At 49.4% G+C, this 27,188-nt stretch overlaps 1 protein-coding gene across 2 annotated transcripts in view; it reads left to right on the top strand.

The window, feature by feature from the left end:
- MAPKAPK2 (MAPK activated protein kinase 2) overlaps positions 1 to 22,277 on the top strand; it is an 81,056-nt gene extending 58,779 nt beyond the window's left edge. The window contains exons 1-10 of one of the 2 annotated variants that reach the window (XM_034767131.1): positions 1,256 to 1,288; positions 8,947 to 9,086; positions 11,950 to 12,014; positions 12,705 to 12,784; positions 14,640 to 14,766; positions 15,730 to 15,805; positions 17,024 to 17,148; positions 18,553 to 18,638; positions 18,771 to 18,851; positions 20,115 to 22,277. In XM_034767131.1, the coding sequence (XP_034623022.1) occupies positions 1,271 to 1,288; positions 8,947 to 9,086; positions 11,950 to 12,014; positions 12,705 to 12,784; positions 14,640 to 14,766; positions 15,730 to 15,805; positions 17,024 to 17,148; positions 18,553 to 18,638; positions 18,771 to 18,851; positions 20,115 to 20,258 (942 nt within the window). In that variant the 5' untranslated portion in view covers positions 1,256 to 1,270 and the 3' untranslated portion in view covers positions 20,259 to 22,277. Of the gene's footprint in view, positions 1 to 1,255; positions 1,289 to 8,946; positions 9,087 to 11,949; positions 12,015 to 12,704; positions 12,785 to 14,639; positions 14,767 to 15,729; positions 15,806 to 17,023; positions 17,149 to 18,552; positions 18,639 to 18,770; positions 18,852 to 20,114 lie in introns of those variants that run through there. The other variant, XM_034767130.1, reaches the window with a different exon arrangement.
- The last annotated feature ends 4,911 nt before the right edge of the window (positions 22,278 to 27,188 follow it).

Below are 27,188 nucleotides of genomic sequence, written 5' to 3'. Positions count from 1 at the left end.
ATTTGTGAGTGCCCCTGTGAAATATATTGTGAGATACTGTCGGCCACCTGTGTGTGTGTGTGTGTGTGTGTGTGAGAGAGAAAGTTTATTTAGAGGTGCGAGAAACCATAGGCTCAGGGTGCACTTGACAGAACTTCACCAAAAAAAAAACCCCAAGTACATACAACACAATTTAACACGTCCCCGCCCCATCAGTGAGCCAGGCAACTTAAAAACTCAAATCCTCTTTAGCATTTCTCCAGCTGTAATACCCCCGTTGCACGTACACAGGCCCACTGTTTTCATATGCTTGGGCCCTGGGGGGGAGGGTAAGATCAGCTCTGCACTCTAAGCCATTAATAGCAACGGGGCAATTCTGGCAACTCCATCTTCAAAGGTCACAGGCTGGGATGGGTGGGCGGTGGGGACTGATCTATTTCAGACACTGAAAGGAGCCTCTGCACTGGCTTCCTCTTGTCTCTCATGACTCTGTTATTTCCTTGCTGTTTATAGTGTTGGTGCTTCCTGTTCTTTTATCGGCCTCGGCAGCACCCCCGAGCAAGTGCGTGCAAGGGGGAGGGGTGGAAGCGATAATAGTTTTTTGGGGTGGGCTATTCCCTCCCCCCCCCTTAAATTCTGTGTATTTTAAAACGTCATGGCTGCCTCTTCAGAGAAACAAGAGCATCTGCCCTCCTGTCACATGGGGCTTGTTTGATGCCAGTTGGGTTTTGTTGCAGCGTCGGAGCGCTCGTGGGAAACCGACAGCGGTGACGTGAGAACTGGAGGTTCCCAAGCCAGCCTGATGTCCCCAGGGTACCAGGTCACCCACGGGGGAAATCTCATGCTCTTTCCAGTCCAGTCCTGCTGTGCTGTGTGGGAGATTTTCTTCTCAATAAAGGGGGTTGGTAGAGAGTGTGGTGTGAGAGAGAGGAAATGGACAAATATCAGAGCTGTGTGTATCGTGTCATCGGAGTGGGCTCACTGATGAGAATTGACCAGGGGCGACCTGTACCCCTCCCAGAGCTTTGCTTTGAGTTTCCAGTTTGGCTGGTGCCAAAAAACTCCTGTCAAAACAGCTGTTTTGCCTGGCGTCTCTCACCCTCTACTGGTTAGAATCCGAGCAGCAGAAGTGAACTCTGGCATGGGCCCTTTACTGCTAACAGAGACTTTCCTTTAACTCAAGAAGGAGGATCAGAGTTCTGAACTTGCTCGCTGCCATGGTGTCTTCAGTGACCGTGGATTTGGTTATGATATGCATATGGATTGTCAGCAAGGGCACTTTTCTTTTTTGATGGCGTGGGAGAACAAGGTGAGGAGGGGGATGAGCAGAGGTTTTCCCCCAATCCCTACCAAAAATACCCAAATGTAATGTCAGAAAGCAGCATGCACTGGAGTGCATTTCTGTTCTTTAAAGTGAGATCTGGTCAGCACAGGCTGGAGATGCTTTGGGGAGCGTTGCTGTGCTCTGATTCCTAGAGGTATAGTACTGAGGCAGCGAACTTTCTTGGTGCCAGTTGCCGCTGAAATCCCTCAGCATGTGTGATGGTTTTATACACTCATGAATGAATTAGAGGCAGCCTGGCATATAGAAAGAGCAGCTTTGAACTTGGTTTCAATTTTTTATTTCTTTATTTGGACTAGTGCCCTAAAAGGAAAAGGTGAGTTTATCGCAAAAATGGGTTATCCTTTCTGTAGTTCACTGGGCTTCTGTGCTAAGGGGCTTGTGAATGGATGGTGCGTGTGGTAGAATTGGCCCTGTGGTGCAATATGATTTTATTTCTAGGCTAGAAACAATTCCAGAGAGTACCCAGGCTGTTGAAATCCAAAGTGGGGCAGAGATGGTCTCTTGGGCTTGGTCTGCACTTAAGTTATACTGGCATGTACACATCAGTCAGGGGGTGTAAAACCCACACCCCTTAGAATCATACGTGTAGGACTGGAAGGGATCTTAAGAGGTCTTCTTGCCCAGAATATTATCTATTCTAGGCCATCCCTGACAGGTGCCTGTCTAACCGGAAACATCACTATGCTTATGAAACCCACCGTGTAGACACAGCTATGCTGACAGAAGGCTCTGTAGTGTAGATATAGCCTTGTTGGTTTTGTTTGTGCTTGTACAGTACAATGGGGCCCTGAACAGGGACTCCTAGGTGCTACTGCAATACAAATGATAAATTCAATCCTATTTCTATGATGTGTAGCTGGGAATAACGTCTGGACTTCCATACATCGGGCTCTGGAGAGGGCTGCTGTTAAAAGGCCAGGCGGGGAAAGCAAAGATCCCCCCGCTTTCTAGTTTAGCTATTTAGGTCAAGTATCCCAGTGGAATTGCCTCCATGTTCACCATTTCTCACTGCCACATTCTGGCAGGATTGGCCTTGGATACTGAGGTATGAGTGACGAAGTTATGAGTAATCAGGCTAATGGAATTAGAGGCTAGATAGCCAAAGAGTGGCTCTTGGCTCCCCTCTCCCTGTAATGAAGTACAGGTTTTTATTGCAGGTTGGGAATGTAAACTTACCAGGCCAGATCTGTACTAGGAGTGCTTTGCTGGAGACTGGTACATTACCCTGGCAAAGTGCTCCTAGCGAGGATTCCATTTATACTGGCAAAATGGCACTTTCAGCAGGATAGCTTGTTCCACACATCCCTTCCCCTCTTGCCTCACCCACCCCGTGAAATAAACTGTAGAGGCAAAGAGTTTGGCCGGTATAATTGCATTTACAGTCGGGGTTTTTGCTGGCACAGCTCTGTCAGTCAGGGATCACACCTCTGCCCACCCTGTCTGACATAGCTGTGCCAGCAAACATTTGTAGAGTGGACCCATTCATCTATCAGGGCACACGCAAACACATGCAAATATGGGGCGTGCGTGTGTGTGTGTGTGTGTGTGTGTGCGTGTGAGAGAGAGAGAGCGAGAGAGAGGTTAAAAACAAAATCAAAGCACATTCGTTTACATGCCCAAGAGTTGCTGTCTTCTCTCTCTGTACAGTAGAGAAGCAATAACTGCCTCTTGAGGAAATGTCCTGCAGTAGCTAATGGAGAATCTTATTCCCGCTCTAGAATCTCGGTAAAATGATTTCAAAACTCATAACAAGGATCTCGCTCTCGATAGGGCTTCAGGATTCCTATCCTGTTACGTTTGTGAGGATGTGTCCGTAAGAGGTGGCATTTGTCTGCTCCCTGACTGTGCCTGGGAAATCCGCAGTGATTCTTTTGTTTTCTTAGCTGCTCCCTGGCCCCCAAGCCAGGAATGCACCATGCAGTTCTGTCTAATAGCCAGCCTAGGCTAGTGGCTTTTCCTTTTGTTTCCTCTTCTTCTCCTTTCCCCCTCGGGGAACCTCTTTGAGCCTGGAATGCAGGTTTGACAGTCTGTGGAATGTGCCTGGCCTCAGCTGGGGCCCCCAGCTCTGTGCTGAGTGTGTGTATACACGGTGGCTGGCTGTATCTGGGTAGGCTGTGGCTTGGTGCCGCATTCTTTCCAGGAGCTGTCATGCTGTTTGCTGACACCGAGTTGCCAGTCGCAGCTTGGGTTTCATGGAAGCTTTTCTGGCTGGCTTCTGTGCAGAGCCTTTAACTGAAAACTTTTGGCTTGTAACTAGAGCGGTAGGAGGCAGTGTCACCTTGTAGTTAGAGCAGGGGGTTGGGAGCTGGAACTCCCTGGTTCTATCCTCCACTCCACCACTGACTGTGTCAGACTTTGAGCAAATGGCTTAACTGTTGTATTACAGTAAGGTGACGAGATATCAAGTGTGAAAAATTGGGACATTTCTTTTTTCGGGGGTGGTGGGGGAATCGTGTGTATATAAGAAAAAGCCCCTAATATTGGGATAGTACCAATAATATCAAGACGTCTGGTCATCCTAAATGACAATAACATCTACTGCCCTATTGTCTTGGATTCTGTACAAATACATAGCGAGGAGCTTGCAATCCAAACAGACAGGACAGACTGAGATTGGGAGGGGAAACGGCGGAACAGAGAGAGGGTTAGTGGCAGAACTGGGAATAGATTCCCATCTCCCAGTCCAATGCGCTGTCCATTAGACCACACTGCCTTATGTGCTGTTGGTATCACCCTCTGTAAAGTGGGGGATAACTGCTGCTTCTTGTCTGTGTGTGAAGGCGTGATATTTGGCTTTATCCTGGCAAAGGTCTTTTGGCTTTTTGGATGAAAGCCGTCACGGGAGTGCATCGTTGTTATTCCAAAAGTGTTGTGAAAAAAATAATTAAGCCTTCTTCAAGCCCAGGGTGCCATTTTTTGCCTTGAAGGTGGCCGGAGTTGGTTATTCTGTTGGTGGTGTGAGTCAGCTGCTCATGACCCAGTCTGCAGGTGAGCTTAGCACTAAAAGGCCTCTCGGCGGTTCTGACAGGCTTGCTTGAGGAAACCTGGATGAGATTAGAACATCGTTTTCGACCATGTGTGAACGGAAGAGCTAGAGGTGGTGCAGCTTGGTGAAGCTGGCTTGAGCCCGGGAAACTGATTGGATGCAGGCCCTCTCCAACTGTACCGTATTGGCTGAGAGAGGGAATGGGGGAGGTAGTTTTATTATTCCTGGTGTAAAATGAAGCCAAAATTGCTTTTTTTTTCTGGTAAAAGAAAAGTCCCAGAATATGTCCCTAAGCTTGTTCTATCCCCCACAGGGAGTCTCTTCCCTTAAGGGCGTAATACAGTCTGGCTTGCTGCTACACACCTAAGCACACACCAGTACACCATTGATGTTCTAGCTCATCGGTCTCCAACCTTTTCCGCCAGATGATGAGCCACGGAGGACTGTGGTGGCGGACGAGCATCTGCCGAAATGTCGCCGACAAGCGGCAACGTCAATAGGCGCCGCCGCCGAAATGCTGCCGAAAATCGGTGGCATTTCGGCAGTGACGCCTCTGGATGACGCTGCTTCTCAGCGGCATTTTGGCAGATGCTCGTCCGCTGGCCAGTACGCGGGTGCATTTAGACGCCCCGGCGGGTGCCATGGCACCCGCGGGCACTGCGTTGAGGACCCCTGTTCTAGCTTGTGCCTTTCCAAACCATCGTTTGCCTGAAGCTTGTGCCTTTATTCTCGATCTGAGGCCATGGGGTGCCGAAGGAGATAAAATTAGATGGGCAGCGTGTAAATCTTGAACGGAGCTGAGCTAGGCATTTGAGTGTCAACACATGGGAGTTTCCTAGGAAAGGGTAGGTAGATACCTCTCCGCCTGGGTTGCCCAGCTCTGGGGCTAAACTTTGCCATTAAACTGAAACGCAGACCCCAACAAGAGCCAGGATGCAGAATCAGCGAGACAACTATCTAGTCTACTTAACAGCATGCACACAACAATGAGCCTTGAAATACTTGGGGGAGGGGGGGGGGGGGGGGGGGGGGGTATGTGGCTTTGTGTAAGACACATTTGTTGTCTTGTATTTAGGAGTCTGCTGCATGTATTTAAGACTGTTTGTTTATGTTGACAAACATGGTAATTACTAGACTCTGGCAGACTAGCAAATCTTTCCAGCACCGGAGAGCTGTGAGCAGCCTTTGTGGAAGTCAGGGGACTCCTTAAAGAGCTGTTGACTCCTGCTGGAAAAGCTGAGAAATGTACTATTTAGAGAGAATCTTGCTTATTTATTTTGTCTTCCCCAGGCATGGGATGGGTTTTTTTTTATAATCTCTGGGGGATGTATAGCTAATGGGCTTTCTGTGTGGTGCTGAGGTGTGAGCTCAGGCTGTGCATGTTCCCCAACCAACATGAATTCTGTATGGTTGAGGTGTCCATAGCACCCAGTCGGGATATCCCAGGGCTCTTAATTGTGGATATTTAATGTTCCACATCCAGCGTAGCAATCTTTAAAGGGATCCATAGCAGCTAAAGGAACCCTCTCAAACGTCCCATCTGTAATTGCTAATATTTCCAAGAGAAAATGTCTTCAGAAAATTAAAATTAAATCTTTCCCTCCCCTTCCAAACTTTTCATTCTTTCTGCCATTCCTTGGCAGCATTTGAGGCATTTATCACTTCCACTGGATGATTGTACATGTCATTGCATCTCTCAAAGGGACCTGCCCCAGGTTTCACGGCAGCTGAGTCCAGAAGAACCCAGGTTTCCTGACTCCCAGTCCAGTGGACCTTGCTATCTCCCACTTAACTGTGAGAATGGAGCAGGCTGTTACAGTTAATGGGCAGAACTGCTCAAAGCAGGTATGGTCTTATGCCCTGCTCTGCTAATAATCTGAGGTGATGCTAGTTACATAGATAAGGAAGCTTGTTTTTTAAAAGCATGGTTAACCTGCCTGTGTCCCTCTAAGCCGGGAAACATCAGCAGTAGCACTGAACACACAGGCCCGGATCCTCAAAGGTCCCATGGGAATTGGAAATTTTAATTTTTGACTAGAACAAACCCCTTGGAAAATGTTGATATGTAAAGTTTCATTGGTGTATGTGTGTGTCTGGTTTTTTTTAACCAGCCATAGAGCTCTAAATTTTTCAGAGATCAAAATATTTTGTTGCTGTATTTTTGAAACTTTGAAAAATCAATAGAAAGAATTTAAATTCACACTAGCATTTTTTGCTGTTTATAACCAGCTCTAATTATTATGTAGAGGCTTGATACTTCTGCCACTGAACTGATGGGGCATTTTGTCTTCGACTTCAGTGGATGCCAGCGCAGTTCCCTATGTACCAAAAGCATAGTTCCCCTCCACCACTCTAAGTCCAGCCTCATAAATGCATGAAGGGAAACGTTTAGCCAATGTCCTTCAGTAGCCAGTGCTCCAATAACCGTAATTGGATGAGGAAGTCAGTTAATGTGCTCCAGAGAAGTATTTTATTAAGAGCAATTATTGGGTAAATTGATAAATTGATGTAATTAAGGAAACCAGACTCGTGCAACTCAGCAAGATCCTAAATGGACCAATCCATGATGACCTTTCAAGTCATTGAATAGTAATACTCTCCTCTGACCCTCCTCCTGTACCCTTTTTCAGGTGTTTAATGGTATAGCTGATGGATTCAGTATCTATCAATTGGCCTTTACTGTTGATTTATCTGTAACATTGCTCTAATTTGGATCCAATGGACTGAATAAGCCCAGCGGAGAGACCTGTTTCATGAGGTCAGAAGCATGAGCCACCCCCCACGTATCACTAACCCACTGTGCAATCTTGGGAAAATCACTTTTCTTATCCATGCCTCAGTTTCCCCATTTGTAAGATTGGGATGATGATGATCATGGCATACCTCAAAGAAGCGTGATGAGGCTTGAGGGCAGGTCTACACTACAGTGGGGATCGATCCACTGGCGGTTGATTTAGCAGATATAGTAAAGACCTGCCAAATCGACTGCAGATTGCTCTCCAGTTGACCCCTGTATGCCACCCCGACTCCGCGGTTATTCACGTAGCTGGAGTTGTGTAGCGTAGGTCGACTTACTCCGGTAGTGTAGGCAATAGCCTTAGTTTGCTCGGGTTTGTATGGCTTTTTGAGCTCCTCAGGGGAAAGGCGCGGCATAAGTGCAAAGCGTGACTTAAAAAAAAAAGTCACTACGATTTTGCAGATGTTTATAATGTAGATTGATTTCTTTGACCAATACAAAGCTCAGGCCCCTGGGAGTGACGTGATGCACAGCTCCTCTACATGTGCTTGTGTGTACTTCAGAGCAACAGAATGGCAAGAATTTTTATGCAGCCACTTTTTGCCACTAGATGGCACCGTCTGCCAGGGAATGCAAACAGCTGCTCTCTGCTGGACTCCATTTATGCAGCGTGTGCTGCACAGAGGGGATGGGCTCCAAAGGGCCATCAGTCCTATGTATGGACAGACCGTAAACCCCGTTAATATGTCAGGTGCTGATGTTATGTGAGTGATTTTTTTTCTGGCCAACCTTAAAGTCTGCTGCTAGCAGGGGCAGAGCTTATTGCTCCCTGAGCAGACAGGCCGGGAATGCGGTGGAGGTAGCTTCCTCTGACTCCAAAAGGGGAGGGGTGTTGCATACTATGCTCAAGCAAACCTCCTCCTCCCCATCCTTGCATGAGTGGGGTTGTTGAAGGGAGCATTGAGCATCCCTCTGCCAAAGCGCGGGGGGTGGGGGGTAGACTCTGATGTGGGACCCCAGAGGAGGAGCCTTGTGAATTAGCGATTCAAATTATTTGCCAGGGAAGCGCTGTCCAAAATGTCACCTCTACCCCCTGCGTGTGAGTTGACTTGTCCTGTCCTTTCATCACGGACGGTCAGTACCAAGGGTCCCATTGCACCCATCCTGCGATGCGTCCCAGTGGTGGGCTGAGATGTGGCACTTCTGGCCCTGACTTCACAGCTAAGTGTTGGGAGAGAAAACAGAACGTACCAGGGTAACGTTGTCACCTGCCTTTGTTGGGTGTGAACGGTTGCAGTGTCTATTCCCAATAAAAATTAACTAACCCCTAAGGCAGGGTCTGGCTTTCCCTGGAGAGTGTCGATTATTATTTCCTTGTCGATCTAAAGATGTAGTAAGTGCAGGCCTCCTGCTGCTAGTATAGATGTCTTTGGCCTTTACTTGCAAGTTCGGTTAATTTAAGGGCACCTATTTCCCAAGTTACGCTCAAGCAGGAATTAATGCTCTTGACACAACTGTACACCTCTAATAGCTTTTGCGTTGGCGAGAAACCAAATGGCTGGAATTGCATATATCCTCCACTAGATGGCGCTCCAGGCATTGTATAGGGCTAGACTTAACTCACCTGTTGTTTTCTCATACCGAATAATAATGGATGAGAGTGCATCAGTCTCTGTTACTTTGTCCTTCATGCCCCTAGTTGTATCTTTCCCTGATCTGTCTGCAGAGGTCTAATAGAGATCACATGAAAGCTTTATTAGCAGAATATCATGGTGTTATGGCAACATCTCAGACCTTTTGAATCCAGAACCTTTTGTTCAAGTGTCTTGGACAAAATTGTGATTCTGGAAATTTTGCTGCATGGGGGAGAAAAGACTGAATTTTCCTTCTTTCTTTTAGATGCTGCAGGACTGCCCCAAAGCCCGCAGGGAAGTCGAACTCCACTGGAGGGCATCTCAGTGTGCCCACATTGTAAAGATCATTGATGTCTATGAAAACCTGTACCAGGGGAGGAAGTGCCTGCTTATAATCATGGAGTGGTAAGTGTTGTGTGAGAGAAGAAACGAGCCAAATCCCTCCTCCCACTTGACCGCTTCACTTCTCTCAGGGGAGGCTGTCGCTCTAGAGATCTGTGCAACCTGTGGAAAATGCCTGGGAAATCTTAGGATATTAGGGATCATCTAGAAAGACCTGGTGCCCAGGCTCCCAGTGCCTCATACCATGTGTGTTCTGAGCATGTGAATGATTGGCCGCCAACACTTCTAAGTATTGGTAGCTGAAGGCTGGGCCATGTGCCTTTTGGAAAGGCCATGTCCCATGGATTCACAAGATTTACCTCTGACCCTGCCATCACATTAATTCAACCATTTTGAAAGCAGCATGGTGTATTGGTCAGAGTACGTGGCTGACGGCCAGGAACTCCTGGGCTCTGACACCCCGGGTGGTTCTATGCAAGTCATTTTACCTCTCCGTGCCTCAGTTTCCTCATCTGTCATATGGTTTTGGTTTTTTTTTTTTATACCTGTTCACCTCTCGGCGTGAAAATATTCCTTAACGTTCATAAAATGCTTTATGATCTTTGAACTGAAACAGAATTTTGCTATAGAAATGCACAATATTTTTTATTATAGCCCTTGAGAATTGTTATGTATGAGGTGGGAAGGGGCTGTTTGATTTCTAAGCTCAGTGTGTAGGGGGAGTTCTTGTAATGACTGAGGCGGCGTTGGTAAGGGGGAAATGGTCTTCTATGATCAGGGAAAAACAAAGCCACTGAGAGGTGTAGTAGTTTGGCATTCAAGAGCCAGATTTCCTAAGTGCTCAGCACCCAGAACTGGGGCCGGAGTGTGAGCTGCTGGTTGTGGAGTCATTTGGAAAACCTGGAGCTAGGTAAGCAGGCGTATGGCCCAGGGATCCTTATTCTTGTTGTAACAGAACTCCTAAACCAGACCTGCTTTTGCCATGAAAAAGATGTTGGTAACTTTTGAAGTGCCAGCCGTGCTGTCATGTGTGAGGCTGAACTAGTCGTTGGGCAGCAGTGGCTGTCAGACCAGGGGTACACCAAAGAGCAGGGAAGAGAGTGACAGGCTGGTGTTCACAGCAACGTCTGAGCGAGTCTGGTACTCTCAGAAGTTTGATACGAGGAGGGAGGAATGAAGGGGAAAGTATCGAAACCACATCCCAACCGCAGCTGTGATTTTTTTAATGCAGCTTCCTTGCCAAAACCTCTCCCGTGGCAGAGGCCAACAGGTTGTCAAGGGGCGGGGAGGGGGAGACGGAGGAGCAGTTCAGGGTTTGCAAAGGTTAGGCTGCTGCTATGTTGCGTAAGAGCTTTCTGAGTTCTCTGTGTGGGAAGATGCTTCCGACACTCGTGCTGAGATCCCGGGTGTCCGCAGGCAGAGGAGGTTTGAGCAGCTCATCTGTACGCGTGGGGAGACAGCGACGTCTGAATGAACAATAGTAAGCCAGTCATTGTGCTGTCAAATGCGCGTGTGAAACCAGTTGAAACATTGCTTTAATAGCCACCTGCTATTTTAAAGCTAGCCTGAGTGTGATGGACTGGAATAGGCTGAGATACTGCCAGGATGGGCCCTGTGTAAGATGGAAAGTAACCAGAGAGGAAACACACACGGTTGCAGTGTCCCATACATCCCTGTGACTCAGCTCTGTTCGTGTCTCCGTTCGGATCCGGGGCGTTTGTAACTCAGTACTTGGCTGTGAAGCTCTTCGCATGGACACAAATTCTCTCTCCTTTTCTGTACCCTCTATCACATAGCTCAGCTCCGTGTTCGTTATTTGTATCGGGGATAGTGCCGAGAAGCCTGTTTGAGATTTGGGCCCCATTGTGTTAGTCGCTATGTGGACACGTACCAAGAGACCGTCCTTACCCCAAAGAGCTAGACAAGACAAAGAGAGGAAACCTCGTTTCCTGGAGATGGGGAATGTGGGCACAGAGAGGCTAAGTGGCTTGCTCAAGGTCACTCAAGGAGTCTGGTAGAGCTGAGAACTGAGTCCTCAACCAGGGCTTTAGCCCCAAGACCTCTGTATCCATCTGGCTGTTGGAGGAATATGGAAGTTAGTTTTCTATTCAAATATTTTAGCTGCATCGTTCACTCTGCATAACTTGGGCTAGTGGCTTCAAAAGCCAGAACTCTTCAGGGAGACCAAAGTCCCCGGGCTGAGGCCTGGGGTCTGTGAAATCAGTGGGAGCTGCCGGGGGCAGAGCTTCTTTGAGCACCAGTGTGCTGCTGTGTTTTGTCCCATTTGCCCTTGTGCTCAGTCAGTCTGCCGACTGCCGGCCACCCAGCTTGTCAGGTGACTGATTGGCATAGGAGCTTGTGCTGTGGTGTGACCGAGCGCACAGGCTGGGTGGAACTCTGAGTTCAATGCCTCCTTGCTTGTGTGGTTGAATGTACCTCCGGTGGCTTTTGCTGAAAAGTAGGCCAGTGAGGCTGGGAACTTTGGGCGTTTCTAGAGCAATCTGTTCTCTTTATTGTAAAGGTGCCTCTGTACGGTTGCTCTCATGTGGCCAGGAAATCCGCAGATGCTGGCCCGTTGACTGCCTGCAGCGGAGGGAGTCCTCTGCTGTGCAGTCTCTCTTGGCTGCTTTCTGGAGAAGGGAGAGAGGCCTGGAAATGGAGGGGTGCAAAAGGGGCAAACCTGGAGGGGGGGTGTGGGAGGAAGGGAGGCTAATCTCCCTGAACTTGGAAACAAAGCCAGAAATGTTGCAAGATCTCTCACCCCTTGCAATGTGTTTTGGGGCTTCTCCCCAAAGCTCGGTGCAGCGACTCCTGGCCGTGCTTGGCTTGGAATGATCAGTGAGGATTTTGAAGGCCCGCTGGAGAGGCCTGATGGGTGGGGGAGGTAGCGGCTAGACCTTTAACTCCACTTGTTTCTGTATTTCAGCTTGGATGGTGGGGAGCTCTTCAGTCGAATTCAAGATAGGGGAGACCAGGCCTTCACGGAACGGGGTATGGAGGCTTTTTTTTAACCCCTGGGCTGTTTTATGTTGGTTGAGTGAAAATGTCTTGCCTTAGACCTGGTTGGAACTTCTGCAACCAGACGTTTGACTGAAAAATGGAGAGTTTGTCAAAGAAATGTTCGTTCTCTCTCTCTCTCACTAAAACGTTGTGGGTAATTTTAAGAGAACCTGATTCTTTTCCCCAGAAAAATGTTGGAAAGGAAAAAAATTTCCATTTTCACGGAAATTTTTCCTTGGGAAGGGAGGCAAGATAGTTTCCCAGCACTGGCACTCTCCAGCCACCCTGCAGCTAAGTGTGAGAGACGAGCTTCTGACTATCCAATTCCCTTCCTCTCCCCACGTCCTGAAGTGGCAGGCAGTGGTCTCTGTTAGCCGTACTGAGACTCAGCCAACTAAACAGTCTAGGGTCAAAGCCAGTAGCTGGTGTTCCCCCAAATCCCTCTTATTGGGAGTGATTGTAGCAGGTCTACTCTCTTCGCAGGCAGGTCCCATGTGAAGAACCCTGCTCGGAAAGGGAGACTTCAGGCCCAAGAGCTTCTTTGCTTTCTGACTCTCAGAGGGTTTCTCTGCGGTGCTCTCCAGCTCTTGCCTTCAGGGATGCACTTGTATCACCTTAGGGGTGGCTTTACTTTGAATTGCTGAGGTTTAAATACTTTTAAATTTTCTTTAACTCCTCTAGAGGCTTCAGAAATAATGAAGAGCATTGGAGAAGCCATCCAGTACTTGCACTCGATTAACATAGCACACCGGGATGTTAAGGTACTGTGCGCCTAGCGGATGCTAGAGAGTGTTTCCAAGGTCTTTGCCCCTAGTGGAGGGCCCTCTGCTTGCACGACCCCCAGTGTCTTGGCCCACATAACATTGTACAATCCAGAGGAGTGCTGCAGCCACTCCCTAGATTGCATTTAAGAGGCCCACTGAGGTTAACCAGCCTCAAGTAACTCGTGCTTTTTGAAAGGCAGGAGAATGCGGGATGGGGAGGAAGAGCAGTGCGGCTCATGGCTCCTGTTGGCTCCTTTCAAACAAGAGCTGACCACTGTGCTCTTGTACTTCTGCCTCCGTCAGTGTGGAGACGTGACACTTCGGATCAGGAGCTGGACCCTTCCAAGGTGGGGGTGTTTGGACCATAGGTTTTCGGTCTGGGCACCGTCTCTCTGTACCTGTCTATGGGAACGGCCTCCGTGAAAGCAGAGGTCAGCTGGGGAAAAAGCCAACCCACTTCAGCTCCGGCTGGCCTTTGGGTTTCATTGCAGGCTACCTGCAGAGATCAATCAGAGCCCATAATGGAGACGGTGAGATGGTGGCTGGTTTGGCTTAGGGGGAAGTGGATAACTTGCTGAAATTGAAGTTTCCTCTACTCTGGTGTATGGACCTGGCCCTTATCATTTCCCCTGCCCTATAGGGTGAAGTCCATTGAAACAGTGAGGTCTTGTAAAAATGGCATTTCCTTTCTGTAAGAGCAGCAGAATTCTTAAAGGGTGAGGTTTGTATTGTTCTAGAATTCACTTGTAAGCAGGCAAGACTTCCTTGTTCATACGGTCTTGTATTTTCATATAGCATCTGTCATCCCAAAGAGCTTTGTATACTGGGGCGTGGTGCCGTTGAGAAACAAAAACCCCCCATCCACCTCTGAAATGCAGCCACCCCACAGCAGCTGTTCTGCAGTCGCACGACACTGTTGCCCAGGGCAGGAAGCGAAGAGGAGTCCCACGTCCCAATGAAACCACAGGGAATTTTGCAGAGGCAGAATATAGTTACTTTGATTGGCATTTCTCCAGGGAATTGGGGCTAAACACCCCCAGTTGGCAACAGATTTAAACGTTGCAAAGGTGCACGCCGTTCCCTGAGAGATGCAGCTTCCTGGTTGAGGAGATTATGGTGTGGGAAGGGGCGGAGAGAGAGCTGTCAAGAGAAGCATGAAGACGGAAGATCTAAAATTGTGTTGGGAAAATCAGTGCAAGTTGTCTGAATAGTACCAAGCCCCTGGGGCAAGGGATGGGTTCAGGAAGGGCTTTGTGAGACTTGCCCTTCCCTATTGATTATACAACTTCACACTGCCAATGTCTGCACCCCTCCCGTTAGCTCTTCAGTGTCAATTGGTGTGGGAGACAGTGCTCTCTGCAGAATATCCCAGGTCTCGCTCACTGGCTTGTAACCCATCTCAGAAGTTGTAGATCCTTACCTGAATGTGTTGGGGTTTATAGAACTGGCCTGGAAGTCCCACTAACTGTGCCATATCTTCACACTTCTGCTTCTGGACCCAGCTAGGATCTGGAAGGCTGAGGGGTGCGAGTGGGGAGAGAAGGGATGATTCTGGGATCTCTGATATGTGACCCACTTCAGCTGTTACAAATCAGGTCTTGCCCGGGGGGGGGGGGGGGGGGGGGAGGAAAACAGGCAGCAAAGGGCTGGGAGTTGAGCTGCAATGGGGTGGAGGGAATCCTCTCTGGCTAACTTCGAACCACATGGCTCCCGCTGGTATGTTCATGGTCAAATCTTCAGTGACTTGGACATGCTGGCGCTGTTCTAATGCTGCCCCTGGCTATGCGAGAGGTAAGAGCCCGGAGGACTTGGCCAGCGCTTAGTTTGCTTTTTATTCATTGTGTTTTCACAGCCAGAAAACCTCTTGTACACCTCGAAAAGGCCCAACACTGTACTGAAACTCACCGATTTCGGCTTTGCTAAAGAAACCACCACACACAACTCCCTGGCCACACCGTGCTACACACCTTACTACGTGGGTAAGTCACTGGGGAAGCTGAGGTGCCTCGCCCCCTTCCAGGGAATGGGGATTGCAGGCATCCAGAATCTCCTGGTATTGCTGCTGTTTTGTGTAGGGAAGGCCTGGAGCTGTGGATTCAGAGACTGTAAGGCCAGAAGGAGACCATCTAGTCTGGTCGCCTGTATATAACACAAGCCAGAGAACTGTAACCAGTAATTCCTGCATCAGGCCCATAACTTCAATTTGAACTATAGCTGTAATGGGGTGTAGGGTTGGGCCTGAGAAGCAGAACTCTGATTCAGACAGTCCCATTGCTTTGGGGTGTTTGGATCTGAAGTTTTGGTATGGGCTCCAGAGCTGGAAAGGCTCTGGGTTCCCAGCCCTGCTGCTGTGTTAAAATCCAAACTCCTCAGCTGGGCAACCCAGGGGACTGGTTTGACGGCAGACATGCCCTGGAGATCTGTTCCTCTGTGGTCCCTGCTCAGGAGCTGATGGTGACAATTACAGCCAGGTGTATTGCAAATGCCATCCCAGGTCCCATGCCAGGTGAGGTAAGCAGGGCAGGAGCATGTGTATCTCCTCTTTCTGCAATGCACCTCGCACACATCAGGGCATTGTATAAGCAATTCACAGTGTGGGCATGTGAGACTCTTCCTGGCACTTGCCCCACACAGCTCTGTGAATGCCCCTCTGGCATGATGTGTAGCACCCCTTGCTAGTCTAGTCCTGGCTCCCCCCGCACAGCGTGGTGAGGGAACCTATATAATTAGGTCCTTTCCAAGAGGAGGGCTTCTCTGGAGCAGTTCATCAACTGTGCTAAGCTGCGTCTACTGTCAAATGGCTCAGGATTGGGGTGATTGGTCCATCAAACTCATGGTCTCAGCCGGCGTTAGAGCTCCTCCCTCCAGAGGCATCACTTCTGTGTTTAACCCCGTTGCACAACGTCTCTGACTGCCTTGTGAATTTTTCTTTCTTTCCCCAGCCCCGGAGGTGCTGGGCCCAGAGAAGTACGACAAGTCCTGTGACATGTGGTCCCTGGGCGTCATCATGTACATTTTGTAAGTAAGCGGTTTCCCCTGTACCATCCTGATGAGCATCGCTCATGCGTAACCCAGGGGAGCGGCAGCTTCCACCCTCTCAGTATCTGTCCCCAAGCAGGCTCGCAGGGCGCTCCCTGGGTGAAACATGCAATGTCCTTTCCTGGAGTCTGGCTAAGCAGCGTGCTGGGAAGGCTGCACTAGGTGCATGCGTGAACATCTGACTTCCTTCTCCGCCTCCTCCACTGCAGAAAGACACCAGCCTGGGATGGTTCCCTGTGGACCCCGCCTTGCTGTTCAGTGCATGCTGACTGACCCAGACCTACCCAGGACAAATGACTCTCTAGAGCAGTGAAATGACATGAGTATTAGAGACGGGGGCAAACCTACTGGGTCACGTAGGGCACGTCTACACTGGAATAAAAGACCTGCGGCACGGCCGTGGCTGTCCGGGGACAGCTGGCATGGGGTACGGGGCTATCAACTGCTGTGTAGAAGTTTGGGCTCGGGCTGGAGCCGGGCTCTGGGACCCCTCGCCTCTCTTGGGGGTCCCAGAGCTCAGACTTCAGCCCAAGCCCAAACGTCTACACAGCAATTTTAGAGCCCCGTAGCCCCAGTCCCGCGAGCCTGAGTCAGTGGAGCTGTGCCAGCCGTGAGTAGTCGTACCTTTAGGGCCAGACTTTTAAAGGTATTTGGGCACCTAAAAACACAGAGAAGAGTCGAATGGGATTTTCAAAAGCACCTGGGCTCCTAATTCCTGTTCAGATTACTGGGAGTTAGGTGCCTAGGTGCTTTTGACAATCCCACTAGGTGCCTATCTGCATATTTAGGCACCTAAATACCTTTAAAAATCTGGCCCCTAGTCTCTCTAGACCAAGCCAGTGCAGGATTGTTCCTTGTCGTACAGGGTCTGTCTAGTGCTCAGCCCGGCCTATTTGCAAAGCAGTGGGGTTCCCGCGCGCCCCTTGCAGAAGTATTCCAGAGACTAACAGATCTCCCTGCTGGGGAGTTTTTCTTGTTTTAGGCCTAAAATTTCCCCTTTCTTAGATTGATCTCATTACCCTCATAGAGGTAGGGATAACCCACTTCAGCTGTCCAAGGATGCTGTTGGGCATGCTAGCCAGAACTGACCTCCGCTTATAATACAAGCAAGGAAACTTGCTCTAGTAAGTTTCTAACGCAGTCTAAAGGATTTCCCCTCTGCAGATCACTTCATTACTTTCTCTCTCTTTGGCTTAGGCTGTGTGGGTATCCCCCTTTCTATTCCAACCACGGTCTGGCCATTTCTCCAGGCATGAAAAAACGGATCCGAATGGGCCAGTATGAATTTCCCAACCCTGAGTGGTCAGAAGTGTCCGAAGAAGGTAAAAGCTGTGGCAGAGTGTCTGCTCCATGAATGTGTGTGTCCCCGCTACCCGAACATGTCCCCGCTACCCGAACATAATCGCAGAAGCCGTGCCTGGACCACCTGCGGTGAAATCCCCAGGGACTGGGTGTTCCGATATTGGCAATGTGGTTTCCCTTTCCTGGGGCGTGTCAGGCTTGTAGCTATAATGCCCAATGGGAAAGCTCAGCCTGTGTGTGCCTGCAATCTCCAGTTGTAGAACAAGGCCTTGCCTAACGTGGGGATTTGCCCTATTGCAGCCAGCAGTATAGCTGTACGGGTGCAGGTCCCTAGTGTAGACAGGTGAAGCTGTAACTTACGCTGGTGCCGTATATCCCATTTGAACAGTGGCTTTGCCTGTCTATACTAGGGCTTAGCACCTGTCACAGTTCAGGGCTGCTGCATTAATATTCCCCCTCTATGGTCCTCCAAGGGCACCCCCTCTCTGGTTCCTGGCTCCCCTGGCCATCACCTCTCTTGAGGGGACCCGCGTCTCTCTCCCTCCTGACTAGGGTATTTCCAGGCTGAACGGCTCCCTGCTTTCATCGTGTTACTCCCAGCAGAGACAGGCTGCCCAAGCACAGCTGTCTGCTGTCTCTCCAGAGATGGTTAACAGTGTGGCTGCCCACAGCTGGAGATACCACACAGCTCTTTTTATGCAAGTGTCTTTTATTCTTAAGGTAAAAATGTCCCCGGGAAAACATGTTAAAAACAAAACCTTCCGCGCTCCCACCCCACCCCCCACACACTTACTATTAAGCTTAGCAGAGTTCACCCCAATCCAAACGGATTCTGGCAGGAACAGTCCTTCAGCACCCCAACCAAGTGGTTTCCTTGTGGCTTCAAGTTCACCACAGCTTAGAACAAGCACACAGTCTGATGGGCCCAGTCCTTCCTACTCTTCACTAAGGATTGTGGACCAGGGGGCCTGTCTGTTTGCTGGATCAGGAGGAAGGCCCTGAGCCTGGTTAAAACGAAGCTATTTATCCAAAAATCCTTTCTTTGTTTCTTGGTCCCTTGAGAATCCAGTCAGGACTAGTATAGGTGCACCTCTCCAGGGGGGTGGCTTCAAGGGGCTGATAAGGAGAGGAGTTACTTTAGCATCCCTCTCCTCCTAGAGAAGGTACATTCACACAATTCCCTGTTTAATAACAGTGGACTCCAAAGGTATTAACCCTTATTTAATAAGGTTTGTCCAGGATATTACAAGATACTATCAGTCTGTCACAGCACCCATGGCTTCAACTGGTGCAAATCCCTGGTGTAGACCAGGCTGAAGAGACCAGCAGAGGTTCTGGTGGTTGCTCGGGCATAGCGTACCCTTGGGGAGAATATATATCCTAAGTGCTGCTTTTTATTAACACCTCCCCATCTCCCTCTCCAGTTAAACAGTTGATCCGGAACCTGCTGAAGACGGATCCGACCCAGCGCATGACGATAACGGAGTTCATGAACCACCCCTGGATCATGGTAAGTGTGTGGCTTTCTAGAGGCGAGACACGGAGCCCCCAGAAATGGGGCAGCTGCTGGAACTGAGAAGCGGGACGGCAGGGACTTTTATTGGAGGCTCATCCTTTGTCTCTCTTACCCTCCCCTCTAAAGCAATCGATGCAGGTGCCCCAGACGCCACTGCACACTAGTCGAGTCTTGAAAGAAGAGAAAGACTTGTGGGAGGACGTCAAGGTAAAAACTCTGAATCGCTTCTGCCCCTGATCCATCTCTGTTCCAGGAGGCTAGCTGGTACAGCCTGCTCTCCAAGTGCCTCATCTCAGTGGACATAAACATCATGCTTGGTGAGGCTGCGGGGAGCCTTTGGGAACTGGAGCCAGGTCACTGGCCCCTGCCAGCTGTTCCCTGCGCCCACCTGGAATAGCTTGCAGGATCAGGGCCTTGATTTGCTGTACCAAATTTAGTGCTAATAAAGCTTCCGTACACAGAACCTGCACAGGAGAGAAGAGAGTATTGGGAGGGACGAGCTGCTTTTCACAGCACGTTTCTATTTGAGCCCTGGAAATAGGAAATTAGTGAAATCAAAGGGCTGCAATAATTTTGTATCCACACGCTAAAAAAAGAAAAAGTGTAAACTCGTGATTAGTGGCCGTGCAAAGCCTTTTCTCCACTCTTTCCCGCCAGCAGCCTTGGTGTGGTGTTGGCCCTGGCTGCGCTAGTAATGACTGTATTGTTACTGTAGCATGTTTTTTTGGCTGGGTTTCCACCCTGACCTGGAGGCATGAGTGGATGATTGTCTTTGTGGCCTCTTCAATCCTCTGCACATCTGCTGAGGCTGCTAATAAAGGTGTTTCTGTCTGTGATGTGAGCATGAAGAACTGCATGGAGGCGACCAGCTAATTTCACTTGCTGTGGACCGCTAGACCGCTGTTGGATAGTAACAGGGATCAGGCTGGGGAACGGCTGGCGCGGTGTTGTGTTGGAAAGGGCTACTTGTCCACTAGCAACCGAGCCACAGACCACCAAGTTGGAATGTTTAGTGGTGTGTGAAATCATTTGGTTCAAGGACAAGATCTAGATTATAGGGTGAACAAGAGCCAATGGCTGGATGTTAGAAGCTAGAGAAATTAAAGCAGGAAACAAACCACAGATTTGTAACAGTGATTGTAATGAACCCTTGGAACAGCTTCCCAAGAGACGTGGTGGATTCTCCATCGCTAGACTTAAAATCAAACTGGGGATGCCTTTCTAAAATGATGTGTGTGTTCAATGACCTATAAATAGAACCATTGGGTGAAAGTCTCTGACCTGTGCTATACGGGGAGTCATATGATCACAGTGGTCTTGTCTGGCCTTAGGATTTATGAATGTCTTGGGTAGAGATACATATGTGTATGGGCATGGACAATGGACATGGGCCCAAGCCCAGGGGTTCTAGCACCAATGTCAGATGCCCCCATTGCTAACCAGGCCCTGTATTTTACTTGGTGTTTCTAGGAGGAGATGACTAGTGCCTTGGCCACCATGAGAGTAGATTACGAACAAATTAAGATAAAGAAAATCGAAGACTCCTCCAACCCTTTGCTCATGAAGAGACGAAAGAAAGCGAACCCCTCTGAGCCGACAGCACTCCCCCACTGAGGGCCCCCTCTGAGCCCTGCCTGGCCGTCGAGAAAGCAATAGTATATATATATTTTTTAAGAAAAGGACAAAGACGGACTTCATCAAACATGTGGAACTCCGACATTTATACCAGACGTGTTGTTTTTTAGCTACCCACCCATGTTTCTGGCCTTTTTGGCGCAGGTGAGGAGATGGCCCCTGTGAGATACACACATCTTTATTTTTGGCCTGAGAGTTGAACAGCTCCGGTAATTTGTATTTTTTTTTTTTTTGGGGGGGTTAAATATTTTTTTCCTTCTTCCTTACAAAGACATGGAAATTCCTGTGGCAACCTTTTTAGGGTATATAATATATAAATATTTTTTAAAACTACTGTAATGCTGAAACCCAGACAGTATGTTTCCTGTGCGAAGCGCTGGCTAGAGACGAAGGCTTCTGGGCTATTTTGCCTAGTGCTGATGGATTAACCCCTCAGGTGAGCCTCTGGTAAACACAGGCTGAAGCAAAGAGGCTCAGGGATAGGAACATACTGTGTGGCTTCTAGTCCCTTCCACGCTCCTTTTCTTAATTTCTCTTCAGGGGCTGGTGGTTTGGGGGGGTCTTGGGAGAGCCTGTGGATTTGGAGCACCTTTTCAGGCCTGGAAAATTTCTTTTTAAAGGCGTCGTGGCACAAATCCTCACTAAACAGGAAGCCTTGGCTCTAACGGTGCATGCACAGGGTTATTTTCAATTACCATTGTGTGTGTCTGGGTTGTGTGTGTGTATACGTCTGGGGGGAGTGTAGTTTGTATGTGAGTCCATGCACGCACTGGGCTGTTCTTTCTGGATGAATATGTGGGGTCTGTAACATGCCTGGAATTCAATTCTGATCTCAGGGGACTTTCTGGGGGAGGGATGACGATGCCGCTAACAAATTCACTACAGCCACCCCAGCCTTCGTGGGATTAGACCAGAAGCACCTAAAGCAGATGCCCCATTGTCCAGTTTTCATTACTGTCCCATGCTGTGAGCGCCCAGCCTTTTGCAGGGTCCTGCCCTGTCTTTCCCTGGGCTCCCGTACCCTTGGCTTGCTGTGCTGAGCACGGCAGTCCAGAACTACCACTTAGCATCAAGTTGCACCTCTTCTAAACCTGCAGTGGAGGTGAAAGCAGACAAAGACAAGCCCCCCTGCAAGTCCCCCTGTCCTCAGGGGGCCCCAGCACTTACCATTGAACCTGTGGGAGGCCAAGCCATTTCACTCACCCCAACTAACCTATTACTGCCCCACTCTGATGTGGGAAACACACTTACCCCGCATCGGGGAAGCAGGAGTCAAATGGGGCACTTCCTCTCCACCCCCTTTCTGAGCCATCTGCCTGGTGACTGCTGTGGATTTCAGTTCCTGCAGTGCTGCGGCGTTTCCTTAAGCTCTTCGGCTGTTACTTACCCCCTGTGGCAAGAATTCACTACGGGAAGAAGCCGATCAAGGTCCCACCAAGAAAACCAGCTGACTCAGGCATGGATGGGAGAAATTGGGAATGTATCTAAAAGATCAGTTGGGCTTCAGTCTTGTTCAAAGCTTCAGCTGGGGCTTGAGCACTGAGCCCTTCTCTTCCTTCTCCTCTCCCTGGCACCCCGGGCTCACAGCGAGCTCCCCTCTGAATCCCATCCCTATTTGCCCACGTGCTACCAAAGGGGAAGGCAGTCCCTGACTTCATCTGCGCCCCCGCCACCTCTCCGCTCCTGGTGGTGTTTGCAACCAGTCTCTACTCCTGGGAGCAGAATAGCTACCCTAAATTCTTTAGTCTGATTCCCCTCTCCCCCCCCTTTTTGTCACATTGTTTCACTGCGTTTTAATGTGTTCAAACAACAAACATTTTTTATGGAAATGTTTAGTTTTTAGGTGACATTTTAGGCACTGTATGGAATTTGAATTTGTTTTCAAGACAAGTTTTTTTTAATTTTATTTTTATTTTATTTTATTTTTTTGTCTGTTGGCTTATACTAATCCTTCTGGTCTGCTTTTCCCTCTTTCGGATTAAAGACACTTCATGCGTCCCGCAGTCTTCCTCCTTCTTGCGTGTGTGGTAGAGTGGAAAGCGGCTTGTTACTCCAGATTGGCTTCTGGTGATCTTCACAGGGCAGAACTCAGGGCTTCATGTTTTCCCCAGAGGGGCTGAGCACAGTGCTGGGTGGGATTCACCCTGTGTCTGAGCGTAAGCCGAGGCAAGTCCAGGGCAAAAACGCACGGACTCTGGCTCCAGCTCTCCAGGCACGGGGCCTATGCACTGATGGCTTGAGTGGGATTGGAGAGTGCATAGACCTTGCTCTGGCTGTTTGCACAGCGTGGATTTTACTCCATTGATTTCAGTGGGAGCTGTGCGGGCGCTTGGTTTTCCTGCAAATCAGTCCCTGATGTGGCCATTGTCACTGCTCTGTGCAGGGGGGACTCCGGTAGCCCATGTGGAGCTCAGAGCAGGTTTCAGGCCAAAGTGTCTTCATTTACCCTGGCTAAACAAACACTGGTTCAAAATTTTTTTGTTTTTTTTCCTACATCATACTGCGCCCCTGGACTCTGATTCCCTCCTCCCCCCCCACCCCCCCACCCCTTTGCAGTGGGGATAGATTTTGCTCAGAGGTGAAGACAGTCCTCGCGGCTGGTGCTCAAAGCAGTAGAATTACAGGGGTGGGTTAGCTCAGAATCGTCCCTCTCCCTTGTCATTGTGCATGGAACATTGCGCTGCCAAAAAGCTTTGGGTTGGGGGCTGAGTGACTTGGGGCCCAGTGCGAAGTTCTGATCCGATTATTGTGAAATGGAGGGCGTGGGGAGGGGAAAGTTGTATGCACTCATTTTCTTACCAAGTGTTTGCAAGTGGCTTCCTAGTTCACCCACCCCACGGTGGGACAGGGGCTGGACCCGGAAGTGGCGGCTTGATGGGACATGGCATCGGCAAGTAGTACACGGAAGAGCCAGCAGAGGGAGTTGTTCATCCAACGTTGGCTCAGCTCTCGTAATGGTTTGATTTTCAGCCACATCTGAAGCTGAGGTATAGAAAAGGGAAGGGGACTAACCGTGCACTGGAAGAGGGTCTCCGATGCTCACAGGCCAGCGGCAGATCCTGGGAAAAAAAGCTCCTTTCCTTTTTGGGATTCATTTGCCCGCTCTCTTTGTATTGATTATTGGAGATGGACACATCCCGGGACAGCAAAGGCAGTTAGCAGTGCAGTTGGTGCTGGTCTTTCCTTCTGCTGGGAGAGGGCTGAGGGGGTCTGAACAAAGCGACCGGCTCTGCTGGCGGGCGAACGTGGCCCCTCGTGCTATGCAGCTCTTCGGAAACTCTCAAACCTTGGGAGGCTGCCTCAGCTCAGCCAGGCACCACCATGCACACAACCCTGGGGCTGCCTCTGCAGCAGCTCTCTCTGCCTTTTGTTTTTTTGGCGGTTGCTGAGTCTTCCTGCTGCGGCCAATGATGTGAAGAGGAGAAAGTCCCGGGGTCCACCAACGCCCTCCTGGGCTTCAGCCAATAACAGTGTTGTGAGGCTAACCATACTAACAATGGTGAGGCACTCGGAGGCTATGGTAATGGGAGGTACACAGGTACCTAAGAGAGACGGGGGGCGACCTACTCATGGCATGGTTATTTCTCTCCCAACCGTTGCTTTTTAATCTGAACCTGCCACTTGAGTTCTTTGCTTCCGTCAGTAAATTCTGAGGAAACTGATGGGACAAAGGCCAGCTTGGCAGTGTTGGGTTTTTATAAGAAGGCACCAAGCAGAAGTTCAGGGCAGGGAGCAGCAGTGGTTGTGGTGTAGGGCAGAGAGCCCATTGGCACAATGCAGTGGACTATCAGAGGTCCATGGGTATGAGCTCTGCGGAAGGCTATGGGCGAGAACAGCCCCCCACTCACTCTGACTTTCAGCTTCCCGCTGGCTGAAGCGTGTTTGGTCGGGGGCGGGGGGGGGGGGGGGGGGTGTTTGGTTTCGGTTTTTATTTTTGTGAGGTTTTCCTCATAATGGCCCCCAGCCAGCCCAGTGCAGGACATTGGACCCAATGCAGGGAGAGATCCCTACACTGTATGAACCAGACCTGGCACTAAACACAGCCTCCAGATCTGAACACCTCTGAACTTCGAGAGAAGCTCAGAACATGATCTGGGCTGTTCCATGCACCTCCTGCCACTGCATCTCACACCTGACCCAGAGCACGTCCTGCTAATCCAGCCCCGCCCCCCCCTACAGCTTTTCCATTGCACCTTGATTCTGACCTGCAACGCCCCTACAACTCAGTTAATCCATCTAAATCCTGGACCTGCAGCACCCCTTGGCATCCTATGGGTCCTTGCACAGCTGGGATTTAGGCAGCTCTGGTTTGACCAGAGTAACAGGATGCTGTCATCAAGGGACACCTAATGCACCTTAATTCAAGCCTACACACCCTTGCTCTTTTGTTGTTGGGCCCCCACACAGCTAGCTGTGTCACTGCACCTCCGTGCTGACCTGTTACGCTCATGTTCGTTTTCCTCATTCTGTAGCTTCTGGAGGTGTTGCCGTCAGTCCCTGCCTGGCGGGAGTTTTTAGTCTCCACCCCAAGTCTTGTAGCTGTGGGTGAGCACTTGCCAGCGTGGGTACACGAAAGGGCTGCCCATGAGCTTTGCCAAACCACAGAGAGCAGATACGGTGGGAGGAATCAACGCAAAGGGCTTTACGTGATTTGTATGATTTCACTTTTGGAGGCTGGTGACTTTTTTCTTTTCCGTTCCAGCCAGCAGAGATTGACGTAGGTTCTGATATCACCTGTTAAATAACAGATGGAATCTGTTTCCTCTAAATCTGATTAGGTCTTTCTATTACACCCATCCGCCCCGGTAACTAAACACTTCCCAACTAAATTAGATCAGCAGCACAAGGGATCTAGTGGAGTCTCCTGCCTTCCCTGGTTATATGGAGCTGTGCTTGGCATATCTAAATATAAATGTTATGGTGGGAAATCTTTCTCAGTCCTGAGAGATGGCCAAGCTCTGGGTTAGTCTGACCTACTCTGAGGTCAGTTCAACTCAGTTTGACCTGCTGGGAATGGTTCCAGTTCTCAAACTTCCTACTGGGCTTTGTGCTCTACTTTGACCCAGAAGAGGGCAGGTGTCTTGGTGGTTGATGGACTGGGATGCAGGTGGGGCTTGACCCATCAAAGGCTTTGAAGATCAGTTCTCCAAGGCCTTGGGCTAGTGATGGATGCCCATCATGGGACTGGAGCACATATGCTGCTGGTGGTCCATCAAGCGGTGCACTGCTTCCACCTTCAGCCTCAGATGCAGTGAGTTGCAATATCTTAGGCTGGAGGTGATGAGTGTATGAGTCACTGTGTTCAGGACCTCAACAAGGAGGGAGAGGAGAAGGTTCCTAGCCAGCTGGAGGTAGAAAAACATTTTTGGCTGGGCTTGGTCTTCAGTTGAAAAGGATTCTAAGGGTTCCTGTGACTTTGAGTAAATGGGGTGAGGTTCAGTGGGGGGGGGTCCCTCTGCACCTTCAATGGAAGGGGGAGGACTGTGGTTCTTCACAGCATTTTTCTCCCTTCTGAGCAATGTTGCTTCATTCTTACACCTGGGTCCAGTTGGAGACAGAAGTTTCCCAATCTTGGATTCTACCTGACTTGAGGGGCTCGCTGGTTGTTAAGTGCTGCTGATGGCACATACCTGGCCCTCTTAGCCTGTCAATGACCGATCTCTCAATGCTTTGTAGAAACTTGTTAACTGAATACCAGGACACTGCTTTGAAGATGAGCAGCGATATTCCTGCTGTGTAAAGACTACGTCCTACGTAACACTTTTCCTCTATCTCCAAATATTAACAAACGAAGCCTCACAACCCATTTGTGCCATTGTTAAATATTCCCCCAATTTACATATGGGAAAACGGGGCACAGAGACGGAAAATGGCTTGGCCAATGCTGCTACGTGAGAACAGAGTCCTAGTCCAAGATTTCCATAAGTGACAAGTGATTTTACAGGGGGCCTCAAGTTTTGGGAGCCCAACTTAAAACACCAGAAAGGGGCCAGATTTTCAGAGTGGGAGCTCAGCCATTTCTGGAAGTCAGTCCTCTTTAACATGTCTCAAGTGAAGCTTCCCAAACTACTGGTGCCTTCTGAAAACCTTGGCCCCAACAGTCCTGACTGGCCATCTCCTGCTCTAACCATTAGACACACCTCTTCCCTTAGCACTCCTGCCCTATCTTACTCCCATTGACTTCTGAGCCCCTTAAGGACCTGCTCTATCACTCTCTGGGCATGATGTTTCATGTTAGCATTTCATCATAGCTTTCTGCTGTGCATATGATTTCATTAGGCCAAGCAGTGGATGCTGACAGGTGGGGGAGTCGAGGGAATATTAGAAATATCTCACAATGTGCATCTCCTTCTCCCGTTCCCAGGCTTTTGGTTTCCACAGACCAGATGCTGCATAGATAGCCTTGGAGCGTTTCACCCATGTGCTCGTAGTGTGTGATGACAACTCATATTAAAACCGTCCAGAAACATTGTGGTTTAGAGCTGCACTCCCGGAAGGCAAGAAGCTAGCAAAACATTTAAAATTTGCATAATCTCTGTGTGTCAAGTGAGAGGCCATGAGCTGAACCCCGAGATCTGACTGGGGTGAAAAGCTGAACTCTCTTTCTGTGAGTCAGGCAGCCAGAGAAACCTTGTGTTTGCTGTTGCAAGTGCTCAAACTAATTCTTGTGTCCACTGATCTCCAGCAAAGTGCTTAGCTGCTTTGGTGAGCTATGGAATGTAGGGTGTGCAACCTACCTACCGGGAGCATACACCAGGGCCTGATGGTTACAAAGTAGAGGCTGGTGGTCTTCACCTATTTTTTTCATGCACACTTTCCATGTGCAAAACCAGGTTATTTGTTATGCCCTCAGGACTAAATTGATGCCTGTGTCTAGTTATGAGCATGTACAATATGCCAACCTGTGCA

Source organism: Trachemys scripta, chromosome 4, assembly GCF_013100865.1.
Source record: "Trachemys scripta elegans isolate TJP31775 chromosome 4, CAS_Tse_1.0, whole genome shotgun sequence".
Classification (NCBI taxonomy): domain Eukaryota; kingdom Metazoa; phylum Chordata; order Testudines; family Emydidae; genus Trachemys; species Trachemys scripta.
This window is presented reverse-complemented; position numbering and strand designations above follow the sequence as displayed.